This window comes from Sinocyclocheilus grahami, unplaced genomic scaffold (genome assembly GCF_001515645.1).
Source record: "Sinocyclocheilus grahami isolate Dianchi unplaced genomic scaffold, SAMN03320097.WGS_v1.1 scaffold356.1, whole genome shotgun sequence".
Taxonomy (NCBI): Eukaryota; Metazoa; Chordata; class Actinopteri; order Cypriniformes; family Cyprinidae; genus Sinocyclocheilus; species Sinocyclocheilus grahami.
The window spans coordinates 1809554-1830546 of record NW_015505535.1 but is presented as its reverse complement, the minus strand read 5'-3'; the positions used below and the strand labels follow the sequence as shown (position 1 = coordinate 1830546).

Below are 20993 nucleotides of genomic sequence, written 5' to 3'. Positions count from 1 at the left end.
GTTTAAAAACTACAAACATGGCGGATATACACGACCAACAGACAGGTAGATAAACGGATTTAAGTGATAAATAATCAATGTCTAACCTGATGAAAAAATATAAATTTAAAATTATCCACGTTATATTTCATCTGGGGCAACACTGTGAACTTTAAGAATGATACTTTTGGTCATTCACTTTTAAATGCATCATTATGCAAACACATGAGCAGAGTTCTCTGCATGATAGACCTGTGACTGGCAGATCAACGTACCTCTTAATTTCTCTCCAATATGGTAGGAAATCAAATTAAACGAAATGTGGATGATGTTAACTGTGATAAGATGATTGACAGGGCAGTTTAAACAGTGACAGAATGCACGTAACTAAGCGTCTGTTAAAAGACGCAGTTATGACGAAGTAGTATGTCCTAAAGCTTGCCTACTATTCTTCTACATACTCCAAAGTATGTACTTTTTCTTCACAAAAAGGAGTACATACTTTTAGGGCATAGTATAAGTAGGCGAATTGGGACTGCAGCAAGTCACTTGCTTCATTCCTGAATGAATCAGCTGTTCGAATGAATCAATTGAATGAATGATTCAGTGATAAAATCAGTGACTTGCCGCCACCTGCTGGCAGTTTTAGCATTTTTAAAAGTATCTTTTCAGTCATTTAATATTTCTATATATAAAACATTAATCTCATCATGAATTTAATTGCACTCATGCCACCTCTGAGTCTTATTAAATGTCTGAAAGTACACCAAGCCACTTTTGTGTTCTTCTGTGCCACCTCTACAAATTAATTTTGTTACTGATTTCATTTGATTGGTAACTTATATTCCTTATTAGGGGCCAAGCACCGAAGGTGCGTAGGCACCTATTGAAATCTTATTCTTCTTCTTCCGCTCTGGAGTCTATGGCAGCCCATAGAACCGCTTGCTGGAAAGTTGCGAAATTTGGCACACTGATAGAGGACAGTCTCAACATTGACAGACTCAAGTTTGGAGTGTCTAACTCAAACTCTCTAGCGCCACCACTTGTCCAAAGTTTCATTCATATTTATGCTAATAACTTTTGAACCATTAGGCACAGAAGGAAATTGTATTATTATCTTCAGATCATGCTGGCAAAAAGTTATGTAATTCAAGTTGATTCGTCAAACCGTTCTCAAATAACACGCAAACTAATTCTACGAAAAGCATGCAAAAATGCATGTGAGGCTATATCGCCGCAACGATTTGGCGTATCGAGACCAAACTTGGTGAGTGTTATACCAAGCATGACCTGAGACTACCTGCAGTATTTCGGCACTGTGCCACCTAGTGGTCAGGAGATATGAAAAATTCACATTTTTGCTTATACCTTCTGAATGTTTTGGCCAAAAATCACAAAACTGGTCTCTTTAGATTCGGTGCATCATGCCGAGTCGAACCATACCCAATTATCCCCATGTCAGCCATTTTGGGCATCGGCCATTTTTAATTTTGTACTAAAATGCTATATTTTACGAACGCATTGACGTATCGTTACGAAACTTGGTATGGGTCATCAGCACGATGCCCTAAAGGAGTCGGAGAAGTTTCGAGCCAGCACCACCTAGTGGTAAATTCAAATATTCACATGCTTATAACTTTGGGTGTGGTCGACTTATTTTCACGGGAGATCCCTTTTTAGACTCCTGAATCCTTGCCGAGTGCAGCGATACCAAACATAGCAGGTTTTGCCTTATGGTTTGTTCAACGTTGCATTTTAGCGCTTAAACATTTGCCAATATCTTAGAAACCGTAACTCCGAACGACACGAAACCACCGTACGAAATTTGGCACGCCGGCTAAACATAAATACCGAAATGACAAAATTTTGATAGTAAGTGGCAAAAAAAAAATGCAAACAAAGTCGGCCGTCAGTCATTTTTTTCTCTTCTCATATATAAAAATGTCTATAACTCCAAAACAAAATAAGATATTTTCACCAAATTTGACATGTATGGGCACACTCTAAGGACACATAAAAAATTTGGTGGGATTGTGCCTCTTGGTGGCGCTATAATTGAACAAAACATGAAATTGCCATTGCCTACAATAGAGTATTATGATGTAAAATGACCTTGGTCAAAAGTTCAAATGAAATTTCAAATAAATTTATGTGAATTTTGCCTATTGTAATGAGACTGGTATTAATACATTCCTTATACCAATGTTGCCATAGTCAGCCAAACTTCCTGTCTGCCATTTAGATTTTCTTTAAAAACCTACTTTTTCAAACTCCTCCTAGACCGTTCGTCCAATTTTCACCAAAATCGAGTCATATCATCTTCAGACCATGCTGACAAAAAAAAAAAAAAAAGTTACAGATTTTGTGTTGATAGACAAAACCGTTTTTGCATACCACAGCAACGAATTTGAGGCATGATGCCAAAATGACTCCGAGGCTGTATCTCTGCAAATCTTTGATATAATGACAACAAACTTTGTGTGTCAATGTCACCTCACACAGAACACACCAAAATGATTACAGCGCCACCTGTTGGTCAAAAGTGATAAGTCATTTAATCATATTACTAGAGGTTGTATTTATGATTTTTTTTAGCCATTTCAATTACAATCATCCTAAAATTGCTTTTATTACTCTGTTGCATTTGGTCTGATGCTCCATGCCATGCTTAGCTCCTCAATTTGCATCTGGAGTGCTTGGCCCCGTAATTGCTGCTTGCAGCTATATTTCTACTTGTTCTTATTCTGTCGTTTTTATTACAATTTTTAAAAAGCTTAAAAAAATATATATATTTTTTAAGAATTTGACACAAGATTACATTTAATAAAGTTCAAGGAGTCAAATATCACCTCGTAATGGGAAGGCTACTTTTTGATAAAATTTTGGATTATGGATTAGAAGGTGCTCCTAAAATTTTGAACGTGCACAAGTGGTCCTAAAAAGAAGCACAAGCAGTATGAGACAAAAGACTTGATATGGTGGTGCTACCAGCCTTGATTTGAATCAAAATGATGGCGCCACATCCATTGACATTCATGCAAAAATACAGACACAGATCCACAAAGATCACAAATCAAGAACTGTACTACAAGAATGAGTTTGCAAACACAAACTTGCAACTGCAAAACTGAACAAATTAAGAACAAACTGCAATTGATTCACTGAGTTAATCAAGGGCTTCAGATCTCACTAAAAGGACACAAACATTCACACTATTCTTATAGTTCTGATAAGGTCATAATGGGCCCTAAATGAGGCCAGTGTGCTTCCTGAGAATCATAAGAAACCCCGGGAATCCAGCTATACGAGAGCTGTCAGCACCACCACCTGTGAGAGCCTGAGAACATCTCAGTCAGAGAAGACAACCTGATTCCACCACACTCATAACAAGCAATAAATGTGACATCTTCATAAAGTTAAAAGTTAACTTGACAGAACAGTCTCATGAGTTCAGCCGCTGCCAGGATTGAGCCAATTACAACAATGTCCTCTATAAACACCTGCCACAGTACTTGTTAAATTGAATGTTACATATCTTTTAACAGTCAGCATGTTTTTCCACTTTAATTGTAAAATCAACAACAACCAAAGAACTGAATAACTCCAGGGTTTGCCTAATCTGTAAATTAAAGATTTTAATAACACCATGTTGTCAGGACTGCTTAAATGAAAATGATCATTTACTCAAATTAACGCGTAATATTAAGACACATTTCTGTGAAATATGTATTGATCATATATCTTTTCCACATAATGACTACAGCTGTCAAGCTCCTAAAAGGCACTATAAAATACAAAAAACAACAGAAAAGAATTCACACGCCCCATGCACAATATTTTCCAAGTTTTGAAGTCATTGGATATCTTTGCGTAAAGAATAAAGTGAAATTTAAGTTGTTAATCACTAAAAAAATATATGCTTGACAGCAGTCCCCTTTCACTTTCATTGCATGGAAAAGAGCAGCTTGGACTTTCTGCAATTAATATCTCCTTTTGTTTGCCGTGTGAAAATGGATTTCATAAACATGCTGTTGAACAAACAATGACAGAATTATCATTTTGTTAACTACTCCTTTAAGAAATAAACATTAGTCATACAGTAATGTGACCCTGATAAAACTAGCTGCTTTTTGTTTTGCAACCTCAAAAAGACAGAAACAGGGATTTTCTTTTACACCAAAGGCACGTTTGTTTGCAATCATGAGATTTCTCAATGAATCCATTCGACTCAACCTGCAAGCGTCCTGATTAGACAGCAGATGGGCTCATTTTTAAATGTGGTTAATTATTAGTTAGCAAGTTAAATCATTAAATGCACTGCACTGTACTCATGCTATCTCAAAACTCCCTGTACAAATGATCGGTTTCAACATCAAAGCAAAGGTCGCTGGAGGAAGCTGGTTAAAAACACACGAGCAGCACTGAACGTGAATCTTTTGCAGGCCTCGAGCCCAGAACCTCTCGTTCCCAGGGCGACGAGTGACTGACGTAACTTTCAAACGCGGGTCCGAAAGCAACATAGTACAAAATCCCATGACACTCACAGTCCAAATGCTTCTTCTTTGGCCCCATGACTTCGTGTGTGGTCGCCTTGCACACCGTTTTGGACACAGCGGAACCGGTGACACTGTGTTGCGCTGCCGTTATTCGGTCCGTTATGCTCTGTCCAGACATCCTCGCCGTTTTAAACAAACAGAAAAAGGGGGAAAACAAAAAAAGAGGGGGGAAATCTGCTCGGGCTGTTAAATCCAACGGCAATGCTGTAGCCCCTGGGATGTGCACTGCTCCGCCACCTGACTGGGGAAGAAAGAGAGAAAAGAAATGAGACTGCACGTAAGACGCATCCGCCGCTTCAGAGTCCAAATGAAGTTTGCTCTCTATGTGTGCCGTCAGCTGATCACGACATTTACGTACCAAACGTTTCCTCTTCTATTAACGGCAGCGTCCTCTCGCTCTCGCTCTCGCTCTCGCTCAACCCGTCTGTCACGCACTCTCCTCTCCCTCTCCCTCTCCCTCTCCCTCTTAACTCCCCCTTTTCCTCCACAGTGGCTCTCCTCTCGGATCTCGCCTCCCCCTGCTGGGTTTAAAAGGCTCGTAGGAAAATGGCGGGTCAGTTTCCTATTTTCAGAGGATACTCCCAAGGTTTATATGGATGCTGAATGACCGTGTGAAACAACGCCATGTTGGCTCCAAATATCGTACTGGTGCCTCGCATTACGTAGAACGTGAGTACTGCTGTTTGGCTTGTGAGCCAAAATGGCAGCTCTAGATGGATTGTTTCTGTGTATTATCTACTAGTTCCGTGACATTGCACGTGACGGAATTTGTCCAACCAAAAGTCATGGTTTCACATGTGGCACTTTTTACAACATTTAGACACGTGTCACTGATTAAATGAGCATTTATGTCATCGTTTACAAAATAATTAATTATATAATTGTTATATACAATTATGCGTGTGTGTGTTTTATGTTAAAATTAAATATAATAAGTAGAAAGTGTGTTAGTGTTCCGTAAGGCAGACGTTTCACAATAACGCTAGTTCAAAATATAATTTTTAATTGGAAGGGTAACGGGGGGGAAAAAATGAAGTTTTCCAGTTTTTGTTTATCTTTATTACTTACAAACATTATTTCATAATTAAAATTATAACTATTATTATAGTGATAATTATCATTAGTTTATAAATGAAAGGCTTATTATTAGCTTCCAGTTGAGCAACTGATGAACTTGTAGGAAAGAAAATCAAAATGAAACATTTTACTTAGTGCAATTAAATTATTTAATCTTTCATTACAAAATGCCTGGAAAGGGAGACATCTAGTGATAAAAATATGCAATTACAGAAAGCATCAAAAACCCGTTGTCTCGCGTTTTGAGGCAATCCATAAATCCTGAGCTGCCTAATTCAGCTTGATGCATTCCAATATTGATTGTGTAAGAATACAAATATTTACAAGCATCAGCATCTTGTGAATATTTTCCTGTAGTCATAGATAGATAGATAGATATACTCAGCTCACTGGTGCAATTAGATCTAACTCACGCTGAGGAGCAGAGAGGGAGAGGGTAGCAGAGATTGAATGTCCAGGAGATCAGCCACTAATGCACAATGCCAGAGCACTGATCAGTTTCAGGACGAGGCTCATTTGTGTGAAATGGGCCGAGCAGATTGACTTAGGCCTGTATCATCAGTCGGCATCGCACAGGTGGCATCAGTGCTGTTGTTGCAGTCTCACCAGTAGCGGGCGATATACACATGCAGGTCTCTGTGTCCTTGTTCACAAACTTTCAAGAGAGTCTTGACAACATCCATTTGAGAGACCGCAGGTCAGCTTTTTCTATTTACAACAAATATTCTACCAGAATACTGAACAATATTTCAACAGATTGCATTTATATTTTACATAACAAGTGTAATCTATAACTTTCAGGATCCAGTTTGTATTTTTACATAACTATTATCTTTTCACGATTTATTATCATGATTTCATTATTTTTTTATTTATAAATGAAATATACTAAATAATAATAAGCATGATCATAAAAATGATGATGACTATTGTTATTATTATTATAATAAAAATGTCGTTTTTTTTTATATAATTTCCTGCATTACAATCCAGACACACTGATGTTTTGTACGCTGTGGATCTCTGTCAAGGTTTGTGTCTATGAGGTGAAAGCTGGTTATAGATATGGTTCATAATGAAAAGGTGTGTCCCTCAGGTCTGAATACCACATGGCTTGTGTTTCACACATAAACAATAAGGCATCCTGTGATTTCTGCCACCTGGGACCAGAAACACAGCTTTTCTGTCTGCTTAGTCCAGCAGAGCTCTCTCACATGCACAATAGTTTCCTCAAATGCTGTCCAGCAGTGTTTCAACTCTATAAACTCTTTCCTGGATCAGAGTCCTTTTTTACACAATAGTGCCACATTATAAACCCAAGGTTTTTTATATATATTAAAAGAAATACATTTCTTTTGATACCATAGAAAACACTTATTATAAAAATAAACACATCAAAATGACAAATTAATCAATCACTGATATAATAAACTAAACTAATTCACACTAACAGATTAAAATGGTTATTAATATTGCTTATTCGTTCTGACTTTTAAAAAATGTATTCAAGCATTTTTAAGTTTCAAGAATCCTCTACCAATTATTAAACTCAATTTCACATATCTTATTCAAATATCTTATATTTATTTTTTATTGAAAATTTCTAACGTGAGTATTTCAAGTAATAGATTTATTTAAAAACAACTAAAAAGGGTCACAAAATGGGTCATTAAAAGGGTGTGAGGAGAAAAGTGATATAGATGTCAGATGCTCGACATGGATACGTTTTTTTCTGTATAGCATGTGCTATATGACCCCATTCACCAGCAGATATAACTGTTTTTGTGTTGGATGAGGGCTAACATAGATGACAAGTGATGTTCCCTTTGCTGACAGGAAAACAGGAGGTTACTAAGTTGGCTGCTGTGACAGACAATACAATCTACCGAGAAGATTCCGAGATACCGAGTCACTGACAGACTTTACTCTATCCCTCTCTCTTTTCCACACTCCATCTCTCACAGCCACATAGCTGACTTGTTTCCATATTAGAAGTATTATAAAATATGGTGAAACTATTTCAGCTGTGTTATCTGTACTTATGTTGGTATTGCGGATCCATCTGTATGAAATAGATTTTATTTTTTTTTATCTGCTCATGTTTTGTAGAACTTGACTTTGAGACAGTCCCAACAAAGTCTTTCTAATCTCCACTGAATTGCAACGTTAATATCCAATTAGTGGCCTAAATCATTCCAGTTAGATTTCAAATCAAATCTACATCACAAGTAGTTAAAATCGACTGTGCCTTCAGTTAAAACCCCTTATGAATAAACATGGCACAATTAAACAACAAAGCAAGCCGATTCTTTGAGAGAGACAGAGGCAATTAGCAAAACTTGTGGCTTTTACATGCCTTATGGCGCTTCAAAAAGGCCACCGAAAGTGTGTTCCTTAGTTTGAAATTCCACTTTGCTTTTCTCTCAGCAGGCTAGACGTATCCCATCCGCCGGATAGCTATGACAACCAAACAGAGACAGATTGCTCATCGTTCCTAATTCCTTACAGGACGCAGTGATTGATGCACTGGGCCTGACACCTGCTTGCCCACCAGCTGATGGCATTTCACACGGCTAGAAGAAAAACAGTAATTACTTTGTACCCTGTTAAAAAAAGAGACACGTTTTACCTGAAACTATAGACTGATTTGTGATACAAGATATGCAGATATTATTTTGCTAAGAGAGGATGGTCAAATATTATTGTTGGTTAGACTAAAGACCTTAAGAAAGGTTAGATATGCCATTGTCATCACTATTATTGTCGGTTTTATATTGCATTACTGAGCTTCTCACCATAACCTCCTAATGACCCACATTATTCATTGCGATGTGAGTAAAGTCATCAGATAAATAAAGAGACAAGAAAATGAAGCATGACCAAATGCCAGGCAAATAAAAACAGATACAGCCTTTGTGTTGCGATAAGCTCTTAATGTGTTCATAAACACAATTCCTTCTGGTGGCTTTGACTTTAGAAGTTCAGATGTGAACGGAGACCGTTTCATCATTCTATTTGGTGTTTAAATCGAGCACAAAACACATTTGTAACTATAAAACCTTCCTGTGATTGTTCTAAACCCATTATATGAGTGAATAGCTAACTCTATTCACATTTATAAGCATTTATACAAAGTTTTAAAATACCTCAATTGTCCAAGCACAATTTTCTAAATATAAAATAAAGATACAATTAAACAAAACAAAGGCTTTTATTTTTGCACGTCTGAAAACTTCAAAAATGCTGCCTAAACCCATAATTTGGGTTTTGAATAGCTAACTAAAGAACATTTAAACAAAGTTTTAAAAGGCTTCAACTGTCCAAGGACACAGGTTTCCAAAAATAAAATAAAATAAAATATATAAATATAAGTAATACATACTTAAATACATAAAACTTTTTTTTTTTTTTCATGGGTCAAAAATTTTTAAAAAATTTGTTTTAGTGTTTAAATCGAGCACAAAACACATTTGTAACTATAAAACCTTCCTGTGATTGTTCTAAACCCATTATATGAGTGAATAGCTAACTCTATTCACATTTATAAGCATTTATACAAAGTTTTAAAATACCTCAATTGTCCAAGCACAATTTTCTAAATATAAAATAAAGATACAATTAAACAAAACAAAGGCTTTTATTTTTGCACGTCTGAAAACTTCAAAAATGCTGCCTAAACCCATAATTTGGGTTTTGAATAGCTAACTAAAGAACATTTAAACAAAGTTTTAAAAGGCTTCAACTGTCCAAGGACACAGGTTTCCAAAAATAAAATAAAATAAAATATATAAATATAAGTAATACATACTTAAATACATAAAACTTTTTTTTTTTTTTGCATGGCTCAAAACTTTTAAAAAAGTTAGTTTAAAAAAATTAAGTGAATCCACAAATGTCAAAAGAATGGCAAATTATTTTCCATTTTCTCAAATTTCTCTATTCTAGAGTGTACATGCAATAACACATGAGGAAATCCTTACAGTAATAGTTCTGCTTGCCCTGATATCTTGCCAAGGTGAACAAGATTGTGTCACACTGATAAACGGCACTATAGCCTGCCATATAGAGACATTCAAGTGTGAAAAATGAAAGAATGACATTTGCTGGAAGTGCATAAATAGAGATACTTATCGCAAGTACTGAATTACCCCACTATAGACCAACAACTCCATTTTACCCACAATCCCTTCCATCTGAAGAAAGTCCAAGACGCAAGACAAACTTCGTCAGACCAGCTGAGTTCTGGCTGAAGGGGCTCAGAGCTTCATGCGATGCGTGTCTCTGCAAAACCCAGCTGGATTTCGGATTTCAGCAGTTTGGGGTAGCATTGCATAGTTTTGAAAAACCTCATCCTTTGGGTTTCTTGTATTTTGCACAGATTGACAAGTGACTTTTGGGTGATGTATTGCCGCTGGAGCTGGCCTGCAGCCCGGACGCTTTGAGCTTTGATTAATCAGGTAAGAACAGACAATGAAATCATTCAAATTTCCCCTTTCACCGCAAGGATGGACCGTCGAGACATTTCTAAGGCAATTAATCATGCCGATTAAAGGCATTTGAAAAATAATGATGTAAAAATTGCAGCTAATTTGATGAAATATTAGTCTGCTATGAATTCGGAGAGATTGAAACAAGAATTCATCACTAGAAGTATGTAGATAATGGAGATAATATGAGATTAGAAATGGCGTTTATTCACAGCAGATTTATATAGATTCTCATATATATTAGGTGATAATCACGAGGACAAGAGTGGCAGTCGGAAAGGGGGGTCACGGCCAGACAGGTGGGATACCATCATGGGAGTACTGACTGAGCCTGGCCAAACAAAGCATCTAAAGCGTCCAGACAATCCTGGTCCCGACCCAGACCGTCCTGGCACACAGAAAGGCCAGCTCAGTCAGCGACGAGCCCTGTCCAGGAGCCGATGAAAAGATAATTCCCTCCTCGCAGACCACATGCGGCGTGGGGCCGCTTGTGAGCGCTGACAGAGCAAGATCAAGCAGAAAGGATATGAGTGGGAAACTTCAAAACCTGCTCATGTTTCTGGGCCCGTGAAAGGATTTGTATAACACATTCACTTTTGATGGACTTTCCCATGTTCCCCCAGACAGCTCTTTTGCTGTTGACGTGTTCAAATAATGAATCTCTTATGTTTAATTTTTTTCCTCGGAGCAAGGCCGTGTTTCTAGTGGTTTTGCCGGGATGCTGGGTAATCCAGTCAGTCTCGCGTCGCAGCTGAGAACAGATGGAGTACCGCTGATTCTACAGCTGCCAGGGAAACGGGTGAGTCTTCCGAAACGGAGCGAGGGATGCTAGAGCAGACGGAGGGGCAACAGAGGACGAGGTCAGGGTGAAACACGCAGAACTCTGTGTATAAGCATCATACTTACAAATACCTACAGGAAGCAAACGGTTTGAATTGATTTGTAGCTTTTTGAATACATAAATTGAGGTTGATTTGTTCGCAGATTTTGCGTAATGGCACTTCAGATCAAGTCATGCTCATTATTGGTTTCAAATTTAACAGAAGCGCCAACAAAAGTATCGCGTTTCTCATTTTCTGTCTTTTTCTTCCAATTTAATAGCATAATTACAGAACAATACAGTGGAATTATCTTTTGAAGCGAGTCTAATCATGCATTTCTTCTCTCATTTCAGAACAAGAAGCATTTTCTGATGAATCCAAAGAAATTGCTCATACATTGTCTTCCTCAGGCGTTGAAATGGAACGTTTGTGTGTGATTCTTTTGCTTGTAAGTAAAACTTTCATAGTGAATGCGCAATTCAATGGGTTCAACTGTGATGCCAACTTCCACAGCCGCTTCCCCGGTGAGTGAACGCTAGCTTTTTTGTGCAAGCATTTGATCAATGACATGGAATTAATGATATTTTAATCTCTCTCAACAGCTGAGCGGGACATCAGTGTGTATTGTGGAGTGCAAACCATAACGCTGAAGATTAATTTTTGCCCGGTGCTTTTCTCTGGCTACACCGACACTGACCTGGCACTGAACGGGCGTCACGGCGATGCCCACTGCCGAGGGTTCATCAACAACAACACGTTCCCAACAGTCGTGCTGTTTAGCATCAGTCTCAGTACGCTGGAGGCCTGTGGAAACTCACTTGTGGTAAGACACTGGTTTTCACCATTTTTAAAGGCCTACATGGAGGGCACTGACCCATGACAGAATGATTTATTCAAATTAGCCCTTCAATGGCCCAGAACTTTAATTTCAGGTTCAGTCATTAGTAAGAAAAACACATTTGTTGCAGTAAATGCTAAACTACAGCTTGTGTTTGGAGAGACAGTATCCTCTCTTATGACAATTTGTCTGTAATAAATGAAGAACATTTGCGGTAAGGTGGATTTAGCTTTGGTTGGGTGACAGCAGAGATCCGGCAGTGATGAAAGAGCTGAGGATTAGGGAGGTGAAGGTACATTAATTTTAGGAAGAGCAATCACACCTTAGTGCCTTTGTGTCTGTAGGTCTCCACGGCTCAGGGGCCCAACGCCTATGGGAATCTCTCCTTGGTCCAGATTGGGAATATAGCAGGATACATTGACACTCCGGATCCCCCGACGGTCATCAGCTACCTACCGGGACTGCTTTACAAGTTCAGTTGTAGTTACCCTCTGGAATACCTGGTCAACAACACACAGCTTGCTTCGTAAGTCGACTTCATCACTGTTATATAGCAAACTAATGCATTAATGTGTCCTTTTTTAATTCATGTTGAATTATTCACAATATTTTGATGGAAGATAAAACGGTCCCAAATTCCATGTTGTAAAATGTTTAGCACTTATTGTTAAGCTTTAACCAGCTAAATTGTGTATGTGTAATTAAATTAGTATGCACAACGAATATGTTGTAAAACCTAATGCACGGTTGATTACAAGGACATCAGACAGTAAATCAGGAAAAACTATTACACAAGTTTTCCTTTCAGACTTTAATTGGCCTGCAAAATATATTTATCATGTTTTAATAGCGTCTTTTGTTCGAAGGTCGGCTGCAGCGATATCAGTGAAGGACAGCAATGGCACTTTTGTGAGCACACTGAATTTACTTCTATACAACGTGAGTACATGTGGAATATCAGCATAGTTTCTAATTATGCATTTGTTTAGGTCTATATAAACAGATAACTTTGATGATTTGTGTTTTTTTTTTATATATATTGCTTGTTTCTAGTAGAGGCTTTCAAAGTTTTATATATTTTTTAAATAAATTATAATAATAAGAAGAATAAAAAAGATTTATCATTAATTTCTAAAAAGATTTATCATTATCTAGATTTATTTTCATTTGTTGTATAGAACTGTAAATATAGATACAGTGGGGCAAAAAAGTATTTAGTCAGCCACCAATTGTGCAAGTTCTCCCACTTAAAAAGATGAGAGAGGCCTGTAATTTTCATCATAGGTATACCTCAACTATGAGAGACAAAATGAGAAAAGAAAATCCAGAAAATCCATTGTAGGATTTTTAAAGAATTAATTGGTAAATTCCTCGGTAAAATAAGTATTTGGTCACCTACATTGGTGGCTGACTAAATACTTTTTTTCCCCACTGTATATAGAACCGTATATATTTGCTGTTTTTTATATTTAGTAATACAATGTAATATAAGAATATATATTTATATACATACATACATATATATATATACATAAATATACTGTATGTGTGTGTGTGTGTGTATATATATATATATATATATAATACAATACAATACAAAAATTCATCACATTTTATTACAATTTATATTTTAGTAAATAGTAGATTTTTGAGCAAGTGTGTGTGGAATTCTAACCTTTGGTGTTTAATGTTTAAGGACTCCACATACGTCCATCATCTTGCCATCCCAGTGTCTGGACTTACTCTGAAGACGCGAGTGTTTGCCGCTGTAAAAGCCACCAACCTAGACAGGAGGTAAACTGCAATTACACAAACATATCTTGGGAAAGTATCTTGCAAGGAGGCCCAAATGTAAACATAGTACAGACATGATACTGAAACGGTCTAATTGGTGAGTTAACCATGAAATCTGATGGAGGTCAAATGTCTATGGTCTTTGGACTGTGCCACTGCTTTGTTAAAGCACTTCCCTAAATGACCTCCTCTCTTATATCTGATCAATCCAGAACTGGTTTAGCCCATTAAAGGAGGAATGCTGAGTGACTCAATGCTGGCCTTGTTTAGGGCCAGCGATAGGCGCCACTAAAGTGGATGGGAAAGATTATTATGGGTCCTGAGTAGAGATAAGACACATGACTTCTATATGAAACAACAGTGGTTTACTCATATAGGGCCATTTCATTTCCAGTCTTCCTTGTTGTGTGACTGATTCACGCATGTCACTCCCCACAGGTGGAACGTTCTGATGGACTACTGTTACACGACTCCCTCTGGGAATCCTAATGATGAGCTCCGATATGACCTTTTCTTTGGGTAATTCCATGTTTTTTGGATGTGCTTGCACATATATGTGTGTCTAACTAGAACTGAGGCTGAATGCTAGGTGTGTCTTGTCTCTGGTCCAGCAGATGTGATAAGGACCCGCAGACAACAGTGTTTGAGAATGGGAAGAGCCAGATGGGCCGCTTTTCCTTCGAGGTGTTCCGCTTTGTCAAGCACAAGAACCAGAAAATGTCCACCGTCTTTCTGCACTGTGTGACCAAGCTGTGTCGCTCTGACGACTGCCCCCTGCTCTTGCCTGTAAGGATGGCTGCTTGAGACTAATACCACAGTGAAACTCAGAAAGTGTTTCAACATGTCTGGGTCATATTTCATCCAAAAATCTTAAAGAAATAAGATATTATATTTTTTATAACACTTTACTTAAAGCCTTTATGTATAATACATTATAAAGGTATTCATCACGTTGTAATGCATTATATCTTTTCATAAATAATTGTAACCTGAGTTAAAATGCCTAACCTAAGTTTGTTTGTTATATGTTTTAATGCATTATATTTTCTAAAGTTGTAACAATGGAATAGGTATTTATTATAACTGTGGTTACAATTATTCATGACTCATGAGTTTATACAAGGCATTATTAGGTGCATTACAAGGCACAATTAATGCAGTAAGACTACTTTTATAATGCATTATATATAAAGGCTTTAAGTAAAGAGTTACCTATGTTTACACTGTGGCAATATGTATATTGTTTTAATTATTAATTTATTATTATTGCATTATATTATTATTATTATTACTACTACTACTACTGCTGCTGCTGCTACTTCTGCTGTTGCTACTACTACCAGGAAAGATTATTTCTTAAAAAAAATATATAAAATGTGCATAAGTTTGGGGTCAGTAATTGTATATATTTTTTTTTAAAGAAGCATCTTCTGCTTACCATTTATTTGATCTAAAATACAGTAAAACAGTAATATTGTAAAGTATTAATACAATTTAAAGTAACTATTTAAAAAAATCTAATTTGTTCATGTGATAGCAAAGTAAAATTTTCTTCAGTGTCACATGATCCTTTAGAAATTATTCTAATACGATGATTTGGTGCTCAAAAACATTTATTATTATTATCAATGTTGAAAACAGTTGTGCTGCTCAGTATTTTTGAAGAAATCGTGATACACATTTTTATTTCTAGAATCTTTGAATCTATCGATGGTATATTTGATTTTCATTTAGAAAAACAAAGAAACAAAACTTAACAGCAATCAAAAAAATAAACATTACAGTAATGCAAACCAATTATGTGAAAAATATTAAACTGTAAATGTGTCATGGTAGTATTGGTTTTACTGCCTTTAGTTTATGCTCATGCTGAGAATATAATAAGAGTCACCATCCCATCAATAATAGGAATTAAAAACAGTCTAGTGAAAGTAATAAGAATTTACAAGGAAAACACTTTTAGTTCTGAAAGTTTTAGTTCTGGTTGTAATAATATGCTTAGTTTTTTGTTATTAAAAGTAAATAAACTTTAGGCTGGAACTGTGTTTATGACTCACAAATATTGTCATCCTGACAGATCTGTGGTAAGAGGAAGAAAAGGAACGTGTCGGAAAGAACTGCTGTGGCCTCTGACAATGCGGTCATGACTGCCGGGCCCATCATCACCCGAAGTGGTACGATATGAACTGTAATGTAGTGTTTATGTAGCTCATCTTGGTAGCACATGATTTCAACAATGCTAATTTAAAATTTTCATATTGAGCCTGTTATGTGACATGATTTAGCACTTTAAGGCAATAAGCGTGCTCCTCTTACTAAAACCATTTTCATCTGTCCACAGATGAAACTCCCACCAATAATTCCCAGCTAGGTAAGCCTTGCTTTGACCTTTTAAAAGGAAGCTAAATCCTTCTTTCTCAGAACTGTAGCATTTCTGATGGAGGATAAAAGCATGCTTTACTTCCTCCCAGACAATATAGAGGAATTTGTTTTCCTCAAAGGATCTAGCGGCTTAAAACCGTGATCAAAATAACGATGATTCGGAGGGTTTCCGACAGAGAGAAGTTAATAGAGGGTAGAAGCAGGTGGTGTTATCAAGAAATGAACAAGAGGATTGAAAGAAAGAACGTGCGAAAGAGTTTGAACGGTGGGTTATGTATTGTAAGAAGTCTTCCTAACACTCTGTGTGTGTGTGTGTGTGTGTGTGTGTTTTTCAGCACAGTTAAACAGCCCTCCATTCAAAATGAATTCAGTGACGAGCGCCTTGATTTCTGCCATCGCGATCCTCGCCGTTATGAGCATATGTTTCTTCATCCTGTCTCTGTCACTGCTGAGAGGAAAATATACGCCACCAACACCTCTGTCAGGAACCCACAACCCAGCATTCAGCTAAACGCACACACACACGGCTGTTCAGTCAGCTAAACAATACAGCAATACCTGTGTGCGGAGCTCTTCGGTTACACACAGTCATAAAGTACAGGGAAATAATATTATAATATCACTCTATATAGCCTTTAGCTATACACAGATGCCTATTTTTGGTCACAAAGCATGAATACTTTCTTATCACTGTACATTTACATAACACACAATCCTAAACCATAAGAGGCTGAACTCTGATTGGAAATGGTTTTCACACACATAATATAATCAGGAATATCAGGAGTAATTTTTCCTCATTAAAATGTTTTACAGATGAAAAAATTTAATTTTGACTAAATCATGTATACTCGTGAGATTCTTGGTCATACTGGTAGACCAAACTAATTTGGGGGCTGCCATATTGAGATCACTTGACCAGCTGAATAATACTGACTTAATGGACAATTTCACGAATGAAATAAGTAAGTCATGGCTGATAACCATTTCTAAAACTGAAAACATCTGATTTTGCATAAATTCTGCATCCACACCACTAGGTGTCAGTAAAAGTCCAAGAAGACTCACCCTACAAAAAAATTACAAATGCACTTTTAGGCCCGAAAAAATGGTCTATGCATGTACATTAAGGCAGATGCTTCTGGCTATGATAGACTGTGCAACGCAAATGCGTTTTCTCATCATTGCCACAAGTGGCGCTATATCTAAAACGTTCTGCTTTTACGATCAGATTTCTCTTTCAGGTCAACTACTGTTATGGCGGAGCAACAATTTAACCAAAATCTTGATCTAAGTCACTCTTGATAACAACTCAGCTTAACACATCGGTTTAAAGGCCAAATGTCATGTACTTGCATAAAGCATATTTCTGGCTGTAAAGGGATAGCTTTCATTTTCACGTCGGAAGGCAGATGCTTCTGGCTATGATAGACTGTGCAACGCAAATGCGTTTTCTCATCATTGCCACAAGTGGCGCTATATCTAAAACGGTCTGCTTTTACGATCAGATTTCTCTTTCAGGTCAACTACTGTTATGGCGGAGCAACAATTTAACCAAAATCTTGATCTAAGTCACTCTTGATAACAACTCAGCTTAACACATCGGTTTAAAGGCCAAATGTCATGTACTTGCATAAAGCATATTTCTGGCTGTAAAGGGATAGCTTTCATTTTCACGTCGTTCCCAACTTATTTTAATTGATTTGAAACAAAGGAGATATTTTAAAAAATGTTTCTAGTGTTTTTTATTAGGAGTGTAACAGTACACAGATGTCACGGTTCAGTACGTACCTCGGTTCGATACGATTTTGGTTCAACAATAAAAAAACAACAAATCTACTATGCTAGGTTTCTTTTCATTTATTTTGAACAATCAGTAGTACAAATTACAATTTTTTCCACCTAGATGTGAAAATACTAAATATTATATTAAATTATAATGTTATATATATAAAATTTGCAGTACATATATACATACAAGGAATAAATTCTTGAAATATATTTGATTTAGTTAACAGATAAACAAGGGGAAAAAACTGTGCGACACGTAACGTAGCTTATATATGCTGAGTTTCAGTTCATTTTTGTGACGCGCTTAATTTTTTCAAATAAAGGAAACTCAAATGGCAGAAAGCCACATCCTATTTGTTTTCTTTATTTTACAAAAGCACAATGTTTTGTCCTGTAGACCTTTTACAGTGATGCATTATTCATAAGACAATAAATGACGGAGTGTTTTAAGTTGATTCTGCTGGTATAAGATACAGTTAAAGTAATCGCGCCGGCGCACACAGACACAAAAAAAGACACATATCAGTTCCAGCATTGCTAACTTGACAGCGCAGTTGGTACTTTATAAAAATTAAATACAGTGAACCAAACATCAGCACGCCTGCCTCTGTGTCACCGTTGGAATGTGACTGAAGTACAAAGCCTATAATTTACATCATAAATAATAGTTTTGCATTCAGATACATCGCAAATATGGAAATATTATGGAATATTTGAATTTGTGCCGAATGAGAGAGGTAGGATACACGAGCACAAAGTTGAGTGCGCAAGCCTTTAAAGTATACTTCTTTGTCAGTGAGAGACGCGTCAGAATCAGCACATGGTCACTGTCTAGTGGGCTTTGTTTTCAAGTGTGCAACTCATGGCAGTCGCTGTTCTTCTGCTGGCGGTTATCAAACAGCGTTGCGTTACCGCGGGCGCCCCCTTCTGGATTGAGGGTGAATTGCCTGTATTCGTTGTAAAGCCTCATGCACCAAACCGAGATGTCCATACCGTGATGGTTCGCTACGAATGCATGTATCGTTACACCCCTATTTTTTATCCATAAAGTTATATGCTGTTGTTTTGGACCCCATTGTATGGGAAAACAACAGTTGAAATATATTTCAAAATATCTTCTTTTATGTTCAGCAAAGGAAAGTAAGTCACACATGTTTGGAATCTACAGAAGCTTCATTTTTAGATTAACTATCCCACCATTTATTTCATACTTTTAGACATGACTGATACACCACTACACGACAGCCCCACAATTTGTTTCTGTCAAACCCGAAACACTAAAATGATACATTGAAAGTGATCGTAGTTACACAGTGTAACACAAACATGAATAAATACGTTGTTTTTACAAACCTTATTTAATTGCACTTGTAAATGAACTGATCAACAGAGCAGCGGACTGTTTTTTACTTGTATTTAATTTGAAATGTCAATTGATCCGGATCCGTTGGTGCAGTGTAACTTAAAGTTAATACCTCAGCCCCTTGCTGCATTATTGCAGGGTTTAAGATCAGTTACAGTGACTGATACACCACTACACGACAGCCCCACAATTTGTTTCTGTCAAACCCGAAACACTAAAATTATACATTGAAAGTGATCGTAGTTACACAGTGTAACACAAACATGAATAAATACGTTGTTTTTACAAACCTTATTTAATTGCACTTGTAAATGAACTGATCAACAGAGCAGCGGACTGTTTTTTACTTGTATTTAATTTGAAATGTCAATTGATCCGGATCCGTTGGTGCAGTGTAACTTAAAGTTAATACCTCAGCCCCTTGCTGCATTATTGCAGGGTTTAAGATCAGTTACATGAAGAACATAAGCAAAGGTATCTAATAGACCTACCTAACACATATTTCTAGTTCAGTGAGAATATTAGAGGCTATAGGACAGAAAGTGAGGAGTCTATTCATCACAACAGCACAAAGGATCATGGGACACCAGTGATTACGAGTACATTACTCTCTGCAATAATTAGTTTGAGTTACAAGAGCTGAGAAAGAGACCATAGGGAACGAATTTAATTAAGTCGAACAGCAACCTAGATCACTATGCTATGTGATTGAGGTGGATGAGAAGACTATTTAAGATATTTTTAGTTTTAATTAATTGTATTTGTTTTTACTCATTAGTATTCATGTGCCTCAGTGATACCCACTGAACAGTAATAAGTCTTAGCTCTTCGTTTCACATACTCTAATATTTAGTATTAGCTTTTCTCTTTTATTTTTATTAAAGATATTTCACCGGAGTTTATGTCCAAGATAATTTAATTATATTTAACAACCCATGTTATTACCCCCCAAACACGCATTTGTATTACTTTGTAGATTTTCCTTTCCTCTTTTTTAACAATAAAGTAAATCAGATGTGTGTCTGAATATTTTGTTTGCAGATTTTCCTGTAGTAATTACAAAACCCACAGGGATCACAATCCATTACTCAGTTCTATTATATTCAATGCTGTCTTGTTGAAGAAAGCAGGCTTTTAAAGCTTTTCACAATGATAGTAATCACCATGATGCCAGCTAAACAAAGAGCATGTATTCATATCAGACCTTTGAAGATGTCCAGGCTTATTATCTGTGACATCAGTGACAAATATTAATGGGATTGTGGCAGAATAAATGAATGGCTCAATTTAATCAGAAGAATTCTGGGTACAGAAGGGCAGGGATGGGACCCACAATGTCTTCTCTGGATATGAAAAACAAACAATCCGTCAGAGGATAATTCCTCCTCTCCTGAGCTGAGTTGTAAAGGCAAAGACATCAGAACTCTCAGGGGGAAAAAACATATATTAACACCATGGTAATCATTTAGATACCATAGTATATATATATATATATATATATATCAAAGCATAATGATATTTCCTTCTGAAACTATTACTGTACCATTTTACCGTCAATGTGCTTTATGTAAGAGTATTATAGTATTGGTTTCAAAGCTGCATGGTTTCTATAGTGACATATAAGTATACCCTTCTTAAATAAAAATCCACCTTTGTTCCTGACATGAATTTCCTGATCTGACAATCTCCTCATTTGCTATAAAGAAGGGTTGAGTGTCAGCATAGAATATAAGGATTAGCTCTTTTGATTTGGAAGTGACCTAAGAGCACAAACCCCGAATCATACAAGCTCAGCCTTTGACACAGAAAGTGCAATTCTAGATCTTAATGACAGACAAAATGTGTTAAAAAAGGAGTTTTATAAATTACATAAAACAATTTATAAAATTGTTAAACTATATATAT

At 36.7% G+C, this 20993-nt stretch overlaps 2 protein-coding genes across 6 annotated transcripts in view; one reads left to right on the top strand and one right to left on the bottom strand.

Annotated features, from left to right (window-relative positions):
- The window catches only part of LOC107548832 (phosphatidylinositol-binding clathrin assembly protein-like), a 58824-nt gene extending 54157 nt beyond the window's left edge, over positions 1–4667 (bottom strand). The window contains exon 1 of the mRNA XM_016229655.1: positions 4524–4667. Within this exon, the coding sequence (XP_016085141.1) occupies positions 4524–4653 (130 nt within the window). The 5' untranslated portion in view covers positions 4654–4667. The remainder of the gene's footprint in view (positions 1–4523) is intronic.
- A 69-nt stretch (positions 4668–4736) lies between these two features.
- On the top strand, positions 4737–17329 carry zpld1a (zona pellucida-like domain containing 1a). 5 transcript variants are annotated; one of them, XM_016229737.1, is made up of 14 exons: positions 4737–4812; positions 8040–8199; positions 9991–10069; positions 10344–10898; positions 11274–11444; positions 11523–11743; positions 12103–12284; positions 12625–12697; positions 13455–13552; positions 13991–14071; positions 14164–14338; positions 15630–15726; positions 15894–15923; positions 16270–17329. In XM_016229737.1, the coding sequence occupies exons 5-14, from the start codon at positions 11339–11341 to the stop codon at positions 16443–16445; spliced, it is 1239 nt and encodes a 412-aa protein (XP_016085223.1). In that variant the 5' UTR covers positions 4737–4812; positions 8040–8199; positions 9991–10069; positions 10344–10898; positions 11274–11338; the 3' UTR covers positions 16446–17329. The 5 variants fall into 5 exon arrangements, with proteins under 5 accessions (XP_016085223.1, XP_016085225.1, XP_016085227.1 ...); XM_016229739.1 differs by having other exon boundaries at positions 4755–4812; positions 8043–8199; XM_016229741.1 differs by lacking the exons at positions 4737–4812; positions 8040–8199 and adding an exon at positions 5122–5204 and having other exon boundaries at positions 11274–11349; positions 11434–11444.
- The last annotated feature ends 3664 nt before the right edge of the window (positions 17330–20993 follow it).